The sequence below is a fragment of the Bufo bufo genome, chromosome 1 (genome assembly GCF_905171765.1).
Source record: "Bufo bufo chromosome 1, aBufBuf1.1, whole genome shotgun sequence".
NCBI lineage: Eukaryota > Metazoa > Chordata > Amphibia > Anura > Bufonidae > Bufo > Bufo bufo.
In genome coordinates this window covers 79,375,667-79,392,862 of record NC_053389.1, presented here as the reverse complement: position 1 = coordinate 79,392,862, position 17,196 = coordinate 79,375,667, and the positions used below count along the sequence as shown (strand labels likewise).

At 47.7% G+C, this 17,196-nt stretch overlaps 1 protein-coding gene across 1 annotated transcript in view; it reads right to left on the bottom strand.

Annotated features, from left to right (window-relative positions):
• LOC120996556 (beta,beta-carotene 9',10'-oxygenase-like) overlaps window positions 1–17,002 on the bottom strand; it is a 48,708-nt gene extending 31,706 nt beyond the window's left edge. The window contains exons 1-2 of the mRNA XM_040426547.1: window positions 16,818–17,002; window positions 229–437 (exon numbers count right to left, since the gene is read on the bottom strand). Coding sequence (XP_040282481.1) covers window positions 229–415 — 187 coding nt within the window. The 5' untranslated portion in view covers window positions 416–437; window positions 16,818–17,002. The remainder of the gene's footprint in view (window positions 1–228; window positions 438–16,817) is intronic.
• Between the last annotated feature and the right edge of the window lie 194 nt (window positions 17,003–17,196).

The window sequence follows — 17,196 nt, the reverse complement described above, 5'->3', positions numbered from 1 at the left end:
GATGTTTACTTTTGGCAGAGAAGTAGCAGGAAACATGGTGAAAATCTTGACACGATCAGAATAATGGGATGGTCACTAAATTTCTTGCAACTTCTTTTCCATTAAGGAAACACCATAACGTCTCAGTGTTACGGCAAATCACAGAGTCTTTGCTGTTTTCGTGCATATTCTGGTCCTGACAAAACACAGTTATGTTTTCTGCAATAGAAAAAAAAATACTGAACGTACTCATTTCGAATTTAGACATGAATCGATCATACATAGATTGGCAGGGGTCTGGCATTGCCAAGGTACCAAACTCTGAGACGACAATTCGATTTGCTCTCTTATTCTTGGTGTAGGATTCACTTTGAAGGAACTTGCTCATGTAGGTGACAGAACCATTTTCAATCTTGAAGTTGTGCATCAGGGCCATTCCATCGAACCAATGATAGTATCTGAAACACAAGAGAACAAGCAGTAACCTACTGCGTTTCATAATTCTCAGACGTTCAGCCAACACCTGGAGACAGTGTTTTTCAGCCCCCCAAAAAAAGGCATCGCAAAAATGCCAAAGTGCAGAAAAACGAGACATAAAACTCACCCACCTTAAACAAGTTTCATGATGATATTTTTGACGCTGGCATTAGAGAGGCCAGACTCACAGCAGGAGTGCGGACGGTTAAAGGGGTTGTCTCACTTCAGCAAATGGCCTTTATCATGTAGTGAAAGTGAATTCAAGGCACTTACTGATGTATTATTATCCACAGACTCATTTTTCCATCACATTATACACTTTTTGTTTCCATGGTTACGACCACCCTGCAATCCAGCATCGGTGGCTGTACTTGCACACTATAGGAAAAAGCGCCGGCCTACGTGTGCTCCTATTGTTCTGGCCACCAGAGAGGCCAGTGCTTTTTACTATAGTGTGCAAGCATGACCACCACGGCTGGATTGCAGAGTGGTCATAACCATAGAAATGAGAAGTGTATAATGTGATGGAAAATGATAATTACACTCACCGGTAATCAGATTTTCCAAAACCCACGACAGCACCACAGAGAGAGAGGATCTGCCTCCAGGGACATAAAACCTGCAGAATAAAAAGGTGAAGCCTCTCTCCCACCTCAGTGGCTTACAGAGCATGAGAGAGACTCCAAAGTGGGTTACGGTAGTTTATGCAATAACTTTTTTTTTTTTGCTACACCCTGTGCAATTTACTCAGAAACCGTGAACACTAGAGAGGGAATAAGGAAGGGTGCTGTCATGGGGTTTGGAAAATCCAATTACTGGTGATTTTAATCATCATTTTTCCCTTCCCCCACGACAGCACCACAGAGAGAGATTACAGATAGCCGCCTTCCTGTTACACTTGGACGGAACCTTTGATAAGAAATTTGGGTCCGGTTTAAGAACAACCCTATCCTCAAGAATAGACATAAAAGGAGGGTTAATAGAGACGGCTTGAATTTCACTAACCCTTCTTGCAGAGGTTAGTGCTACCAACAGGACTAGTTTGAAGGTAAGAAACTTTACTGAACAGGACAACAAAGGCTCAAAGGGCTCCCTAGATAAGGTATTTAACACCCAGGGGGGAAACCTGGGTACCTTCATTGGAATGATTCTGTCTACCGCTTTGAAGAATCTTATTACTCAAGGGTCAATAGCAAAAAAAATTTCCCCCAGGGGAGAAAGGGCCAAAACCTGTACTTTAAGGGTGCTTTTAGCTAACCCCATGGACAACCCCTTTCTGGAGAAACTCCAGAATCTGTCGGACTGAAATCTCACAGGGCAAAGCGCCTGCCTCAATCCCTGAAAAGACTAGGAACTTCTTCCAAACCCACGGAGATAGAAATTGTCACAGCTTTCCTACTTCGTAATGTAGACACTAGAGCTTCAGAAAACCCCTGTCTAATTAGTAATGACCTCTCAAATTTCAGGCTGAAAGCTGCAGACCCCTGACATTTGGATGACATACTGGGCCCTGCATCAGAAGAGCCGGGATCTCAAGAAGGATCCGAGACTGACATCAACCTCATGAGGGAAAACCATGCCCTCTTTGGCCAGAAGGGAGCCATCATAATTATTCTCACACCCTCGTCCTGACCTTTTTGAGGAGTAGAGGAATAAGCTGGAACGGGGGAAAGGCGTAGTCTAAGGGGAAATTCCATTTCTGAAGAATGGCATCCACCCCATTTGGGAATTCTTTTGGGTTGCGAGAACAAAATCTCTCTACCTTCCTGTTCTGTCTGGTGGCAAAGAGATCAACTGGGGGATTCCCCCAGAGATTGACTATCTCTGAGAAGATGGAAGGGTTCAAGGACCACTCCCCCTGTCTTAGCCGATAACGACTCAGGAAATCCGCCTGGAAGTTCTACTGGCCCCTTATGTGTAGTGCAAAAAGATGACTCCCCTTCCCTTCCATATAATGGAACAACCGATCTGCTTCCCTCATGAGAGAAATCGATCTCGTCCCCCCCCCCCCCCGATGGTTTATGGAAGCTACCGCAGACAGATTGTCCGACATTATCTTGACATGTTTTAGATGCATAAAGGGCAATTCTGTCTTCAGAGCCAGTATTATGGCTAGCAGCTCTTTCCTGTTGAGGAGAATGTTCTCTGCATTGGAGACCACTGACCCTGAATCATCTGATCTAAAAAAAAAAAAGAGCTCCCCATCCCCAAGGGCTGGCATCCGTTGTTACCACTAATGGATCGGGGTAACCCCAAGGAATCCCCTGACTCAGGTTTGTGCTGTCTTCCCACAAGCACAGATCTACTACAGTTTTTTTTTGGAGATTAATACCTTTGAGTCCAAAGATCCTACAGTTTTCCTTAGTGATAGCAGTATTTCTTTCTGTAGCTGTGGAGTATAAAAAATTGGGCCCATTCTACTGCCGGAATACAGGAGTTTAGGGACCCCAGAACCGGCATAGCTTTCTGGACCGTCAAATTCTGGGCAGTTTGTAACATTTGCACCTTTGCATGGACACGTAATATCTTCTCCTCGGTCAGAAAGACTTTCTGCACCACCGAATCCAGGAGAAGACCCAGAAACACTTGACGAGTCCCTGGCACCATTCTGGACTTTGAGATTTATAACCCATCCTAAATCTTCAAACAATTCTCACCCTCTAAACGGCAATCACACAATTCTGTTTAGAGCTTGCTATGATTAGCAAATCGTCCAGATAGGGCAGGAATAGGAGGTTTTCCTTTCTTATAAACAAGGCTACTTCTGATACCACCTTTGTAAATATTCTGGGGGCCATAGAGAGGCAAAACGGAAGAGCCTGAAATTGAAGGTGATGAATACTTCCTTCTACAGTCACTGCCATTCTGAGGAACTGTTGATGCACAGGATGACTGGGGATATGGTAATATGTGTCCTCCAAATCTAGGACCGCCATAAAACATCTGTGATACAGAAGATGAACTGATTTTACTGTCTCCATCTTGAATTTCTTGAAGAGAAGGTATTTGTTTAGAGGTTTTAGATTTATAATTGTGCAAAAGGAGTGGTCTGTTTTTTTCACTAGAAACAGCGGAGAGTAGAAGCCCTTCCCCTGTTCTGCCACCGGGACTGATATTAACACCCATTTCCCTAACAGTTTTCAAACTTCCATCTCCATAATTGAAGAACTCTGCGTCTTTGGGACTACAAATGTTTGGGGAGGATCTGCACAAAATTCTAACTTTAAACCTTCCCCTATGAGCTTCCTGACCCCATCTCCTGCCACTTTCCCATGCGTGAAGAAAAGGCTTTAGTCCTCCTCCCACCGAACTCCTGGAGTCATTGCTGAGATGGCTTTTTAGGCTTGGAGGAGGAACCTCCGAACAGGAAGCCCTTTCCCCCAGACCTCTTAGATCTAGGGTTCTGGTTTTTAACGTTAAATTGTCCCCTACTCTGAAATCTAGCTGATTAACTAAAGTGACGTCTGGATCTAGACAAGGAAGTTGAGGAAGCACCAGGAGAAAACCCTGGAAACATCTTATCCACAGCCTTTTCTAGAAGGGAATCTAGCTCTGGACCAAACAAAAACTGACCCCGACAAGAAATGCTGCGCAATCTCTGTTTAGAGGACAAATCCCCACCTCTCCAATTCTTTAGCCAAAGAGTTCGGCTGGCAGAAATGGACAAGGAGGAAGCCCGTGCAACCAGCTTGACTGAATCCACAGAGTCATCCGCAATGAAATCAGCGGCCTTCTGAAGAGTAGGTAAGGAGGCTAAAATCTGCTCCCTTGGACACATCTCTAATCTGACATTCCGACCTCTCTAACCAGATGCCCATGGATCTGGCTGTAAGGCCTCTTTCACAAGGGCGTTGCGGGAAAAGATGCAGGTGCGTTGCGGGAAAATGTGTGATTTTTCCACGCGAGTGCAAAGTGTTTTAATGTGTTTTGCACGCGCGTGAGAAAAATCTGCATGTTTGGTACCCGGACTTCTTCACAGAAGCTCGGGTTTGGGATCGGTGTTGTGTAGATTTTATTATTTTCCCTTACAACATGGTTATAAGGGAAAATAATAGCATTCTTAATACAGAATGCTAAGTAAATTAGGGATAGAGGGGTTAAAAAAAATAATAATTAACTCACCTCATCCACTTGTTTGCGCAGTCCGGATCGTCTTCTTTCTTCTTCGAGGACCTGGGAGGAAAAGGACCTTTGGTGACATGACTGCGCTCATTACATGGTCCATCACCATGGTGATGGACCATGTGATGAGCGCAGTGACGTCACCAAAGGTCCTTTTCCTCCCAGGTCCTCGAAGAAGAAGAAAGAAGACAATCCGGGCTGCACAAACAAGTGGATGAGGAGAGTTTAATTTTTATTTTATTTTTTACCCCTCCATCCCTAATTTACTTAGCATTCTGTATTAAGAATGCTATTATTTTCCCTTATAACCATGTTATAAGGGAAAAAAATAAAGAGGAGTTCCCTATCCCGATCGTCACCTAGCAAGCATGCGTGAAAAAATAAATAAATCGCACCGCATGCGTACTTGCTTGTGGTTTTCACACAGCCCCATTCACTTCTATGGGGCCTGCATAGCGTGAAAATCCCCGCTCATCTGCACAACCCCATTGAAATTAATGGGTCCGGATTCAGTGCGAATGCAATGCGTTCACCTCACGCGTTGCACCCGTGTGAAAGGGGCATAACAGTGGCAGCAATATTTGGTCTAAACGCGGAGGCTGCAGCCTCCCAGGTGCTTTTTAGACAGGAATCAATTTTCTTATCTAACAGGTCCTCAAGAATCACATGTCCTCAAAGAGGAGAGAAGACCTTTTTGAGATCTTGGAAATGGTGACGTCAATCATTGGGGCTTTATTCCAAGAAGAAGAAGTTTCTCCCTCAAAGGGATACTTCTTTTTACACCCTTTAGTAATGAAGGCCTAGTTTCTTCCATTCTCTGTCAATGAGGTCTAACACACTTTAATGCAACGGGAAACATCTATTTCTCTTCTCCTGAAGGCCCTTAAATACTGAATCAACCACAGAGTTATTATTTTTAACATCTTCTAAGTCCAGAGAGGAACGAATAGCCTTTAATAATTTGACAGTGTCTTCAACCAGAAACAACGGTCTACCCTCCATCTCATCTTCTGAGGAAGAGGAATCGTCTGAGTTTTTCTAATACTTCTTCGCTATCAGCTAAATAATTCACCTCTGACCTCCAGTCTACTACTGAGCTCTTTTGGCGTTTACATGACTTTATAGAAACCTTCACTTCCGATCTGATGAGTGATTTTATACACTTAAAAAACCCGGGTGATTCTTCCGCCACTGTCTTTTCTATACACTGCTGAAACGGCTTCTCATCATATGAGTCAGATAGGGAACATCTACATAATGCACATTCCTTATTTTTTCTCTTAGCCAAAACTTTCTTAGGCCTTGTCTAGAGAGAAGAAATAACCACATTTCAGTATCAAGTTAAATGTTGGGCACTTACCTACTCCAAAGCCACCTAGTACCGGCGCCGGTATGTCCCTTTCTGCCGGATCAGGTCTCTTCTTCCTCCATGGTCTCAGAGCTGGATCACTTCCGCCAGAAAATTTGAGCAGTCACCAAAGTGTAGCCTCGATATAGAGGAACAACAACTCCTTACCTAGAGGATTTTTAATGATTTAAGAAGAGGAATAGCGGAGAACAAGAGCTTTACCATAAATATATATTGTGGGGTTTTGCTCTGGTAGACAGGCTAGCGGACGCAGTATAGAGGCAAACAAAGTCTTTAACTTAAACAGTTCGGTGTTTATTCACACATAAGGAAAAACAAAGTGACCGTTCACAGTCTTGGCATTTGTTCACACCATGCAATGTCCATAGAACAAAATCTTCACGTGGTTAGCAGTTTTCCATCTGCAGTCCACAGCAGGCTTTAGGGGCCTGTTTCCCAGCATGCGGCTCTCAGCCCTTTAGCCACGGCACAAATTCATAGGTCCCAAAACACAGACTCCCCAGCTTCTCTGTTAGATGGAGGAAAAACCACACCCACCTGAGACTGCTTGCTGGGTTTTAGATAGACTAAAAAAGACCCGGCCTGGAGCGTGAGGAGAGGCCACCCACCCAGCACTTTGGCAACTGCCAGTAAGAGCCGGCCCGGATTGGCTTTACAGCCATACTAACAACAAAACAGTGTCAGTCAGCACTAGCTGCTGCTGACACTTAAAACTACCGGCTCTCACTTCACCGAGGCCAGGAATCTCGGCGACACATACCTTCCATCAATGATGGCCCGTTGCGCCTTCCTACATACTTCCCCCTTTTGCTCAACCCTGAGAGGATGAACACCCGCCAGACAGTGTACCTGGGATAGGGCATCTGTGTTTCCCTGCAACCTGCCTGCCCTATGTTCCATGGAAAACTTGAAGTTTTCTAAAGATAAGAACCATCTGGTGACCCAAGCATTCCTCTCTTTGGCTTGGCTCATCCTCTGGAGAGGGGAGTGGTCGGTCACCAGACGTAACTTTCTCCCCAACAGATAATAGTGGAGAGACTCGAGTGCCCACTTGATGGCCAGGCACTCTCTCTCCATTATATTGTACCTAGTCTCGGCTGGGGTAAGTTTGCAGCTCAGGAAAACAGGATGTTCCTCCCCATTGATGTCCTGAGAGAGTACAGGTCCGAGGCCTACTTCAGAGGCATCGGTCTGTACCACAAACCCCCTCTTGAAGTCAGGCGTCACCAGGTCAGAGGGCAGACTTCAAAGCGGAGAAAGCCTTTTCCGCCTGCTCATTCCACTGAACCGTCCCTTCAAAAGGACTGTCAATGGTTCGGCAACTGTAGCAAAATTGGGGACAAACCTCATATAGTACCCACCATACCCAGGAACGACTTTACTTGCCGAGGAGTGACAGGTCGGGGCCAATTCCTAATTGCCTCAATTTTGTTCACCTGAGGTTTAATAATTCCGCGCCCAATCACATACCCCAGGTACTTGGTCTCTTCTAACCCTATCGCACACTTTTTAGGGTTAGCGATTAAAGCCAGCCTTCAAAAGGGAGTTCACTACCGCCTGTACTTTAGGTAGGTGACTTTCCCAGACGGTGCTGTGGATAACGATATCGTCCAGGTACGCCGAAGTGTACCAACGATGTGGACGGAGTACAATGTCCATTAGCCTTTGAAACATGGCAGGAGCGCCATGTAGACAAAAGGGTAATACCTTGTACTGATACAGCCCCTCTGGCGTGATGAAAGCAGTTTTTCATTGGCAACTGCAATGTCCCGTCCGGCTTGGGTATTAAGACTATCGGACTGGCCCATTCATTTTTTAACTCCTCAATGACACCTAGCTAGAACATTAGCTGCACTTCCCCCGCGATGGCTTGTTGCCGAGCCTCGGGTACCCGGTATGGTTTTAACCGGACTTTTGCCTGAGGCTCAGTGATAATGTCATGTCGGACTATGGAAGCGTGTCGAGGGAGGTCCGAGAAACACATCCGTGTTCCAACTAATGAACTCCCTGGCTTCCTGAGCCTGTTTAGAAGAGAGGCTGTCAGCAATTTTCACTGTGGCAGCCGCTTCCCTTGCTTCAGAGGGGCCAAAACCGCTTCCCCTAGGAACCCTTGTCATGAGTCGTCTTCCGTACAGGTTTCCCTATCTTTCCAGGGTTTGAGCAGATTCACATGGTACACCTGCTCCGGCTTTCGCCTCCCTGGCTGGTGTACCTTGTAATCTACCTCTCCAATTTTTTCATGCACCTCGTAGGGCCCCTGCCACCTAGCTAGGAACTTACTGTCTACGGTTGTTACCAGAACCAATAGCCGATCACCCGGGTTAAAGGTCCAGACCCGAGCCTGCCGATTATAGATCCTACTCTGGGCTTGCTGCGCTGCCTCCATATGCTCCCTAACCAGATGTAACACTGTTTCCATCCGTCCTTGCATCTGGGTGACGTACTCAACACTTCTTTGCAGTGTGGGTTGTTGTTCCCACGCCTCTCTGGCCACGTCCAACAGACCGTGAGGGTGTCTGCCATATAGCAATTCGAAGGGCGAGAACCCAGTAGAGGCCTGGGGCACCTCTCACACTGCAAACATGAGATAGGGCAGAAGAAGGTCCCAGTCCCTCCCCTCCTTAGAGACCACTCATTTTAGCATTTTTTTTATGTTTGATTAAACCTCTCTACCAGGCCATCCGTTTGCGGGTGATACACGGACGTCTGTAGCTGTTTTATGTGGAGCAACTTAGAGTTCCCTCATGACCTTGGACATAAACAGGGTACCTTGGTCAGTCAGAACCTCCTTAGGCAGACCCACGTGAGAAAACATCTCCATTAACTCCTTAGCTATGAGTTTGGCTCATGTATGCCGCAGTGGCACCACCTCCAGGTACCGAATGGCATAGTCGAGGACAACCAAGATGTGTTGGTGTCCTCTAGCAGACTTCGGTAGCGGGCCTACGAAATCCATACCGATTCGCTCGAACGGGACCTCTATAATCGGGAGGGGTACCAGGGGACTATGGAAATGTGGCTGGGGGCTAGTTATCTGGCAGGTTGGGCAAGACTTACAATATTCTTCTACCTCTCAGAACACACCAGGCCAGTAAAACCGCTGTAGAATCCGATCCTGCGTTTTTTGCATTCCCAGATGACCCCTGAGAACATGCTGGTGGGCCGAGTTTGCGATAAGCCTGGGGCACCAGCAACTGTTCAATGGATTCACCTTGCAGCTGGTTTACTCGATACAACATCTCTTGATGAACCACAAAACAAGGAAACACCACCTCTGCCCCCTGGCTGTTGTGGTTCCCCATCTATTATTAATACATTTTCACAGGCTCGGGATAGGGTTGGGTCCCAATGTTATGCAGTACCAAAATTATCCCCGGAGACATTGAGGTCGGCTAGCTCCGGACCTGGCGGCAAGTCCTCCATGTCTCCCACCATCACACTTAGCGGGGTTGTCTCCCCCTCTTCCACCGAAGTGGCGGTGACCCCTACTGCTGGCCCTTCGGACTCAGGTTCCCAGGGTTCTGGTCTCCCTCCTGAGCCGGGCCACTCTGCTAGGGTCACATCTGTCTCACGGGTGTCCGTAACTTGTGTCCGGCCATAATGCCGGGAAATCGGGGTAGTCTCTCCCAATTAGTTCATACGGTAATTTTGTAGCAACGGCCACCTCATGAGTCCACCTGCCGGCCACCGTTGATATAGAGACCAGGGCGGTGGGATAGTCCTTCAAGTCTCTATGAATGCACACAACGCAGACCCTTCGGCCAGTATAATTGACGGGCCGCACCAGGGCAGCTCTTACCAGGGACACCAAGCTCCCTGAATCCAGCAGTGCCACCGCCAGAGTGTCCCCCATTTCCACCTGGCACAGGTGGCTATTGTCTACAGTCTCAGAGGTATCTGTGGCACACAGCTTCCTGGCATACAATAAGTGGCGGTAGCCGTAGTTGGTATCTATGGGTTCACCCCGATGGGGACAGTCGGCCCTTATGTGTCCAGGCTCGTGACACCGTCAGCAAGCCACCGGGGCTGGGGCTGCAGGGGATGCGTCCCGGGCGGGTTTGGCTGGCACCGACTGCCCGGTCTGGGGTGGAGATTTCCGGGGTTTGACAGGCCCCCTTCCAAAAGAACCCCCCTGCAGATTTCTGGTGGCCTCGTAGCGCTCCACCAGGTCGACCATCTCTAAGGCATTACCAGGAGACACCAGGCCGATCCATATACATGCATGCAAAGAGAAGGGCAGGAGGAGTATACCGCAAATCCCAGAAATTTCTATTTTTTGGAAAATTTTCCATTTTAACCCTTACTTTATTACTGAAAAAAAATGGGTTAACAGCCAAACAAAACTCAAAATGGGTTGCCCTGATTCTGTAGTTTGCAGAAACACCCCAAATGTGGTCGTAAACTACTATTTGGCTAAACGGCAGGACATAGAAGAAGGGGAACGCCATACGGTTTTTGGAAGGCAGATTTTGCTGGACTGGTTTATTTACACCATGTACCCTTTCAAGCCCCCTGATGCACCCCTAGAGTAGAAACTCCATAAAAGTGACCCCATCTAGGAAACTATGGGATAAGGTGGTTGTTGTTTTGGGACTATTTTAGGGGTAAATATGATTTTTGGTTGCTCTATATTACACTTTTTTGAGGCAAGGTAACAAAAAAATAAAATTCTAAAATTTTTCTACATTCGCTATTTAGTTTTGTGGAACACCTAAAGGGTTAACAAAGTTTATAAAGTAACTTTTGAATACCTTGAGGGGTGTAGTTTCTTAGATGGGGTCACTTTTTTGGAGTTTCTAGTCTAGGCTACATCAGGGGGGGCTTCTAATGGGACATGGTGTCAAAAAAAAAACCTGTCCATCAAAATCTGCCTTCTAGAAACCATATGGAGTTCCCTTCGTTCTATGCCCTGCCGTGCGGCTATATAGTCATTTACGACCACATATGGGGTGTTTCTGCAAACTACAGAATCAGGGCCATAAATATTGAGTTTTTTTGGCTGTTAACCCTTGCTTTATTACTGGAAAAAAAGGATTCAAATGGAAATTTTGCCCAAAAATGGGTGTTTTGGCACCGTTTTTATTTTATATTTTTAACGCTGTTCATCCGAGGGGTTTGGTCAAATGTTATTTTTATAGCGACGACTTTTACACACGCGACGATGCCCAATATGTATGGCTCTCAGACTTTGGAGACACTAAGCAGGCATCCTAAAACTGCGGCCCTCCAGATGTTGTAAAACTACAATTCCCACCATGCCCTGCTGATGGCTGTAGGTTGTCTGGGCATGCTGGGAGTTATAGTTTTACAACATCTGGAGGGCCGCAGTTTGAGGATGCCTGCACTAAAACTAATCTTTTTTGGGGGAAAAAAATTGTTTCTGTGTCTCCAAAGTCTGAGAGACATAGTTTTTTATGTTCTCTAGGGGACTGTTGGAGATTATAAAAATTTAGTACTCCATGGAAGTGTGATACTCCCTGAAGCAATCGATAACGCAGAGGCCCGGATGATCGGGGCAAGTGTCACATTGAGTGGTGGTGTCCTTCCGTATCCCCCTCTTGTGACACACTCTGCATCTTTTTTGGGTTCGTCCCTTCTTCCTTCTTTCCAGTATGGGGGACCACACCTGGAAAGTGTTGGCCAGGGACGATCCGGGCGCCTCCAGTTCCCGAGGTACTCCGGCCTGCTCTTTCCCGGTCCGAAAAGATCAGGTCTTTGAGGACTGCCTCATAGAACTGGAGGAATGTCCCTGTGCTGCCAGCGCTTCGGGATAGTACAAAAGAGTTGTACATGGCAACCTGTACCAAGTAGACCGCAACTTTTTTGTACCATGCCCGGGTTTTGCGCATGGCATTATATGGCTTGAGGACTTGATCAGAGAGATCAACTCCTCCCATATATACCGGTTGTAGTCGACGATACAATCGGGCTTGAGGACCGTTGCCGCGGTACCTCGCACAGAGACGGGGGTGGTGCCGTTACCGTGGATTGTGGACAGCATAAGGACATCCCTCTTGTCCTTATACCTGACCAGCAACAGGCTTCCACTGGTAAGGGCACGGGTCTCACCCCTGGGGATAGGTACCTGGAGGGGGTGGGCAGGGAGGCCGCGTTGATTTTTCCGCACGGTCCCACAAGCGAACGTGGATCTGGCGGCAAGGGACCTGAACAAGGGAATGCTGGTATAAAAGTTGTCCACTTACAAGTGGTAACCGTTATCCAGCAGTGGGTACATAAGGTCCCACACGAGTTTCCCGGTAACACCCAGAGTGGGGGGACATTCTGGTGGTTGAATCCGGGAATCTCGCCCCTCGTACACACGAAATTTGTAAGTGTACCCTGAGGTACTCTCACAAATTTTGTATAGCTTCACGCCATACCTCGCCCGCTTTGTGGGAATGTATTGGCGGAAACTGAGTCTCCCCTTGAACGCAACGAGAGACTCATCAACCGCGACCTCCCTTCCAGGTACGTAGGCCTGCTGAAATGTGGCCCCAAAGTGATCGATGACCGGCCGTATCTTGTACAGCCGGTCATAGGCAGGATCACTTCGGGGGGGACATGCTGCATTATCGGAATAATGCAGACATTTCCGGATGGCCTCAAACCGGGAGCGTGTCATGGCCGTACTGTACAGTGGGGTCTGGTAGAGTATGTCCCCACTCCAGTATTGCCTGACACTGGGTTTTTGCACTAGACCCATATGCAGCACGAGGCCCCAAAATGTCCTCATCTCAGCTGCACTGACCGGCGTCCAGCCACCGGGTCTAGCCAAAAATGAGCCCGGGTTTTGAGCGACGAACTGTTGGGCGTACAGATTCGTCTGCTCCACCATCAGATTCACCAGTGGGTTACTGAAAAAAAAAACTAAAAAAGTCAATTTCAGTAAACCCCACTGTGGGAATCTGGATTCCTGGATTGCCAGCAAAATCCGGAATCTCGGGCTCAAAGTCCACTGGGGGACACCAGCTAAGTTCATCGGCAGGGGGCTCCGGTGGGCTTATTTGGTGGGCCGGGAAACCAGTACGAACCCCAGGGCGGCTCGTACTAGGGTGGGCCACAGGATCCCTAGCATGTGGGGCCCCTGGCTCCGCCTGGCGGCGTCTCCGCTGCCTTGGTGGCTCATCGTCATCCGATGATGATGAGGAGGATGCGGATGACAAAAGGAACGTGGGGTCATCCTCATCCTCACTGGGGCTCTCGGAGTCGGAGGCAATCTGGGCGTATGCCTCCTCCACCGAGAACATCCGGCGGGCCATGGGTGTGTGTGTGTGCGTGTGTATGTGCGTGCGTGTAAACCTTTATTCTATGTGCGTGTGTGTGGGGGCACGGGTGTTCACGTACTAAAAAGTCCAGACAAAAAAAATGGGCAAGTGTTAGAAAAAAAAAAAAAAAAAAAAAAAGTTAAAACTTGCTGATCAGCGGTTCAACGCTGATCAGCGGTCGGTGGGGTGGTGGGGCGGGCGATGCGCTAACAGTGGCCGGACGCTAAGAGTGCCGGACAGTCAGCGCACGCAGAAAAAAAAAAAAGTGGTGGTGGGGGGAGGGGCTGGTGGTGAGGAAGGGGGGGGGGGGTTGGGGGCAGGGGGGGTCTGGGGTCTGAAAGCTGAAACAAAAAAGTTTAGAATAAATGTGCTTTTTTTTTTTTTTCTAACTTTTCCCTTCTATCCCTGCCTAAAGGTGCCTCTCCCTCACTGACCCTAACCTACCTGGGTGGCGATGGGTGCAGGAGGGTGATGGATGGCGATTAGGGGGACACAGGAGCTGGTGCTGGACGGTCAGGATGCTGGACAGGAAGAGGAGGGGAGAGAGGAGCGCAGGAAGTTTGAATCTCGCGCCTCTCTCCCCTGCACCAATCAGCACCCTGGACAGCGGCATTCAGCACCAGAGCCAGCACCGCCTCTCCAAATCCTTGGACTGCGATAGGTGGTGTATAATTACGCCACCGATCGCAGTCTTTTTCCGGTTCATCGGGTCACAGGACACCCGAATGGACCGGAAACGCAGAAAACCGCAGGTCTGAATTGACCTGCGGTTTTCTGCGATCGTCGATGCGGGTGGGTCAAATGACCCCCCCCTGCATTGTTACAGGATGCCGGCATCCCGTTCCGATTAACCCCCGCGGCGCCGGCATAGCTATTTAAAGCCATGACGTACCGGTACGTCATGTGTCCTTAAGGACTCGGGAAACATGCCGTACCGGTACGTCATGTGTCCTTAAGGGGTTAAGTACTCATCGATACCAATTATAACAGCGGCGCAGTTGTTGATAGCAATGAAAAAAATTAAAGCTGGAATTTGGTTGCTATGGACAACTGCTTTACTTTTCCTTTGTACAAGGGTTAATAAATTAATAAATGGGCATATGCCTTTGTGTCAGGGATGATGTTGCAGAAAACTGGAAGTTATAAATAAACATCCGACTGACTTGATCCCAAACTAAGGAACATATGGGTGAGCCCTATAAAACCCCTAGAGCTCTCCCTGACTGCTATGCCCATGCAAAGATCTTTATGATAGACGATTGCATGCCCTCGTACCTAGACTGTGTGACACCGGAAAACCCTATAATAGTGAGGGGACACGACCACCGGCTCCCTGCACTTAATACGGAGGGAGTCAGGGTCACCTAGAATCAAGCCAGGACGGAAACACAAATAAAGGAAAAAGACTTATCTGAGGAACCAGCAGTTGCAGCCTCTAGCAGTGAACACAATCCAGGAAGTAGTATAAACCGCAAAGTGAGGCAGTATGGGAGGGAATATAAAGGGAGGCAATCAGTGTAAATAGATGACAGCTGGGAGAAGGAAAAGAGATGACAAAATGAAACCAAAACAAAGAACATCATGCAAGAGGTACAGAAGAACATCTGCCAGAGCTTCTCAGAGAGCTGGCGGTGACACTTTGGCTGTGCGGGCATGCTGGGAGGTGTAGTTTTGCAACAGCTGGAGGCACACTGGTTGGGAAACACTGGCATATAAGGAGGGGAATGGGCATATGAAGGGAGAGAATGGGCATATGCCAGTGTTTCCCAACCAGCGTGCCTCCAGCTGTTGCAAAACTACAACTCCCAGCATGCCCGGACAGCCTTTGGCTGTGTGGGCATGCTGGGAGGTGTCGTTTTGCAACAGCTGGAGGCATGCTGGTTGGGGATCACTATTATATGCCCATTCTCCCCCACCTTAATTTTATTATTCACTGTTTGTCTGTTTTAACATGAAATGGAAAGAAATTAACTGAATTTCTTCTCCATTTCATGCACCATACCCACCTGGCCTGCTGTAATCCTTCCCATGCAGATGCGCCAGAGTACTGGGAGGAAGTGGCTTCAACTTCCTCTCAGTGCTAGGCAACCGCATGGGACTTGGGAGCCGCCGCACAGAAGTCCCGCCCCCACGTCGATCAGCTGGGACACGCTGCCATCCCCATGCTGATCGGCTGGGAGCAGTGCCGCCACCCGGGGGACAACATGGGACCCGCGGCCGCAGCCCCCACCGCTGATCATCTGGGACACGGGACCCGCCGCTGCACGGCCATGAGGTATCGGCGACATTTGCACAAGTACAAGTACTCGTGCAAATGTCCGGTATCAGTCTAGATACCGTATCGGGACTAACAAACAATCTCAATACATTAGTTATCTGTATGATAAATGTCATTTGCTGAAGTGAGACAACCCCTTTAAATGGGTTGTCTGGGTTCAGTGCTGAACCTGGACATATACCCCTGTTTTCACCCAGGCAGCCCCCCTGATATGAGCATTGGAGCTCAAAATGCTCCGATGCTCTCCTTTGCCCTGTGGAAGGCCCGTTTAGGAGATCCGGTGAAGTACCAGGCTCTCCATGGCTACCGGGCACTACTTGTGTAAGGGTCCATTCACATGACTGTAGGCTGTCTGTGCCCATATAGCGGTTCTGCAATATACGGGCACCGGCTACGCGAATCCCATATCACGGATTCGGACCCATGGACTTGAATGGGTCTGCAATCCTCAAGATACAATGTGGTGCAGAGCACAGGCATGGATTGGAAGCCCACAGAAGTGCTTCCATGGGCTTTTTGGTCCGTGCCTCCCCACGGCAAAAGATAGGACATGACCTGTCTTTTGAAGTATATTGCAAATTGGACACTATGGGTTGTATGGGTATTGATTGGGTCCGTGCCACAATACAGGATTCACATGGCCAGTGCCAGTGCGTTGCGGACTTCAAATTGCGATCTGTAGCAAGGGCACGGATGGCTCACATTTGTGTCAATGTACACTAATACTGCAGATTATAGTCCAAAACCGTGGTGACAGACCCTCATTAGGCTGAAAGCGGACTCAAGAAGCAAACATGCTTTATGTAAGGGTACTTTCACACTAGCGTTTTTGTTTCCCGGTATTGAGTTCCGCCACAGGAGCTCAATACCGAAAAAAAAACTGATCAGTTTTATCCTAATGCATTCTGAATGGAGAGCATTCCGTTCAGGATGCATCAGTTCAGTCCCTCTTAAGTTTTTTTGGACGGAGAAAATACCGCAGCATGCTGCAGTTTTATCTCCGGCCAAAAATACTGAACACTTGCCGGATCCGCCATTAATTTACATTGAAGTGTATTAGTGCCAGATACGGCATGTGCAGACCTTTAAAAATGAAAAAAAAAAATTAAAAAATTTATACCGGATCCTTTTTTCCGGATGACACCGGAGAGACGGATACGGTATTTCAATGCATTTGTCAGACAGATCCGCATCCAGATCCGTCTGACAAATGCCATCAGTTTGTGTCTGGATTGCCTGCCGAAATCCTCTGCCGCAAGTGTGAAAGTACCCTAAAGCACATCTTGTGACTACTCATTTATACATAGCTAAACATGTATTGTCTTACTTGTCATTGCCGAATTCAAACTGGCCCGGCCCATTTCTCAGCAGGCTCCCTCTGATCCATTTCGGGATGGTCCCTGTGACTTTGGTTGGTATGGACTGTGGAGTTTCTTGCACAGTTTGGAAGAGAGGAGCAAGACATTCCACTCCTGCCTGAGAGGATAAGCCTGTTCCTTGGCACAACTTTATGACTGAAATAATACAAAATATTTTATTATAAAAAAATAAAAAAAATATATATATATATATAATAAATAAAACACACACACACACACACATCAAAAAGCTCATATCCATTCACCCCTCTCCTGTCCTACACAAAAGTATCCTTAAACCAGCATCTGATGATCCACAAAGCCCAGCACAAAACTGTAAGGTCAAGT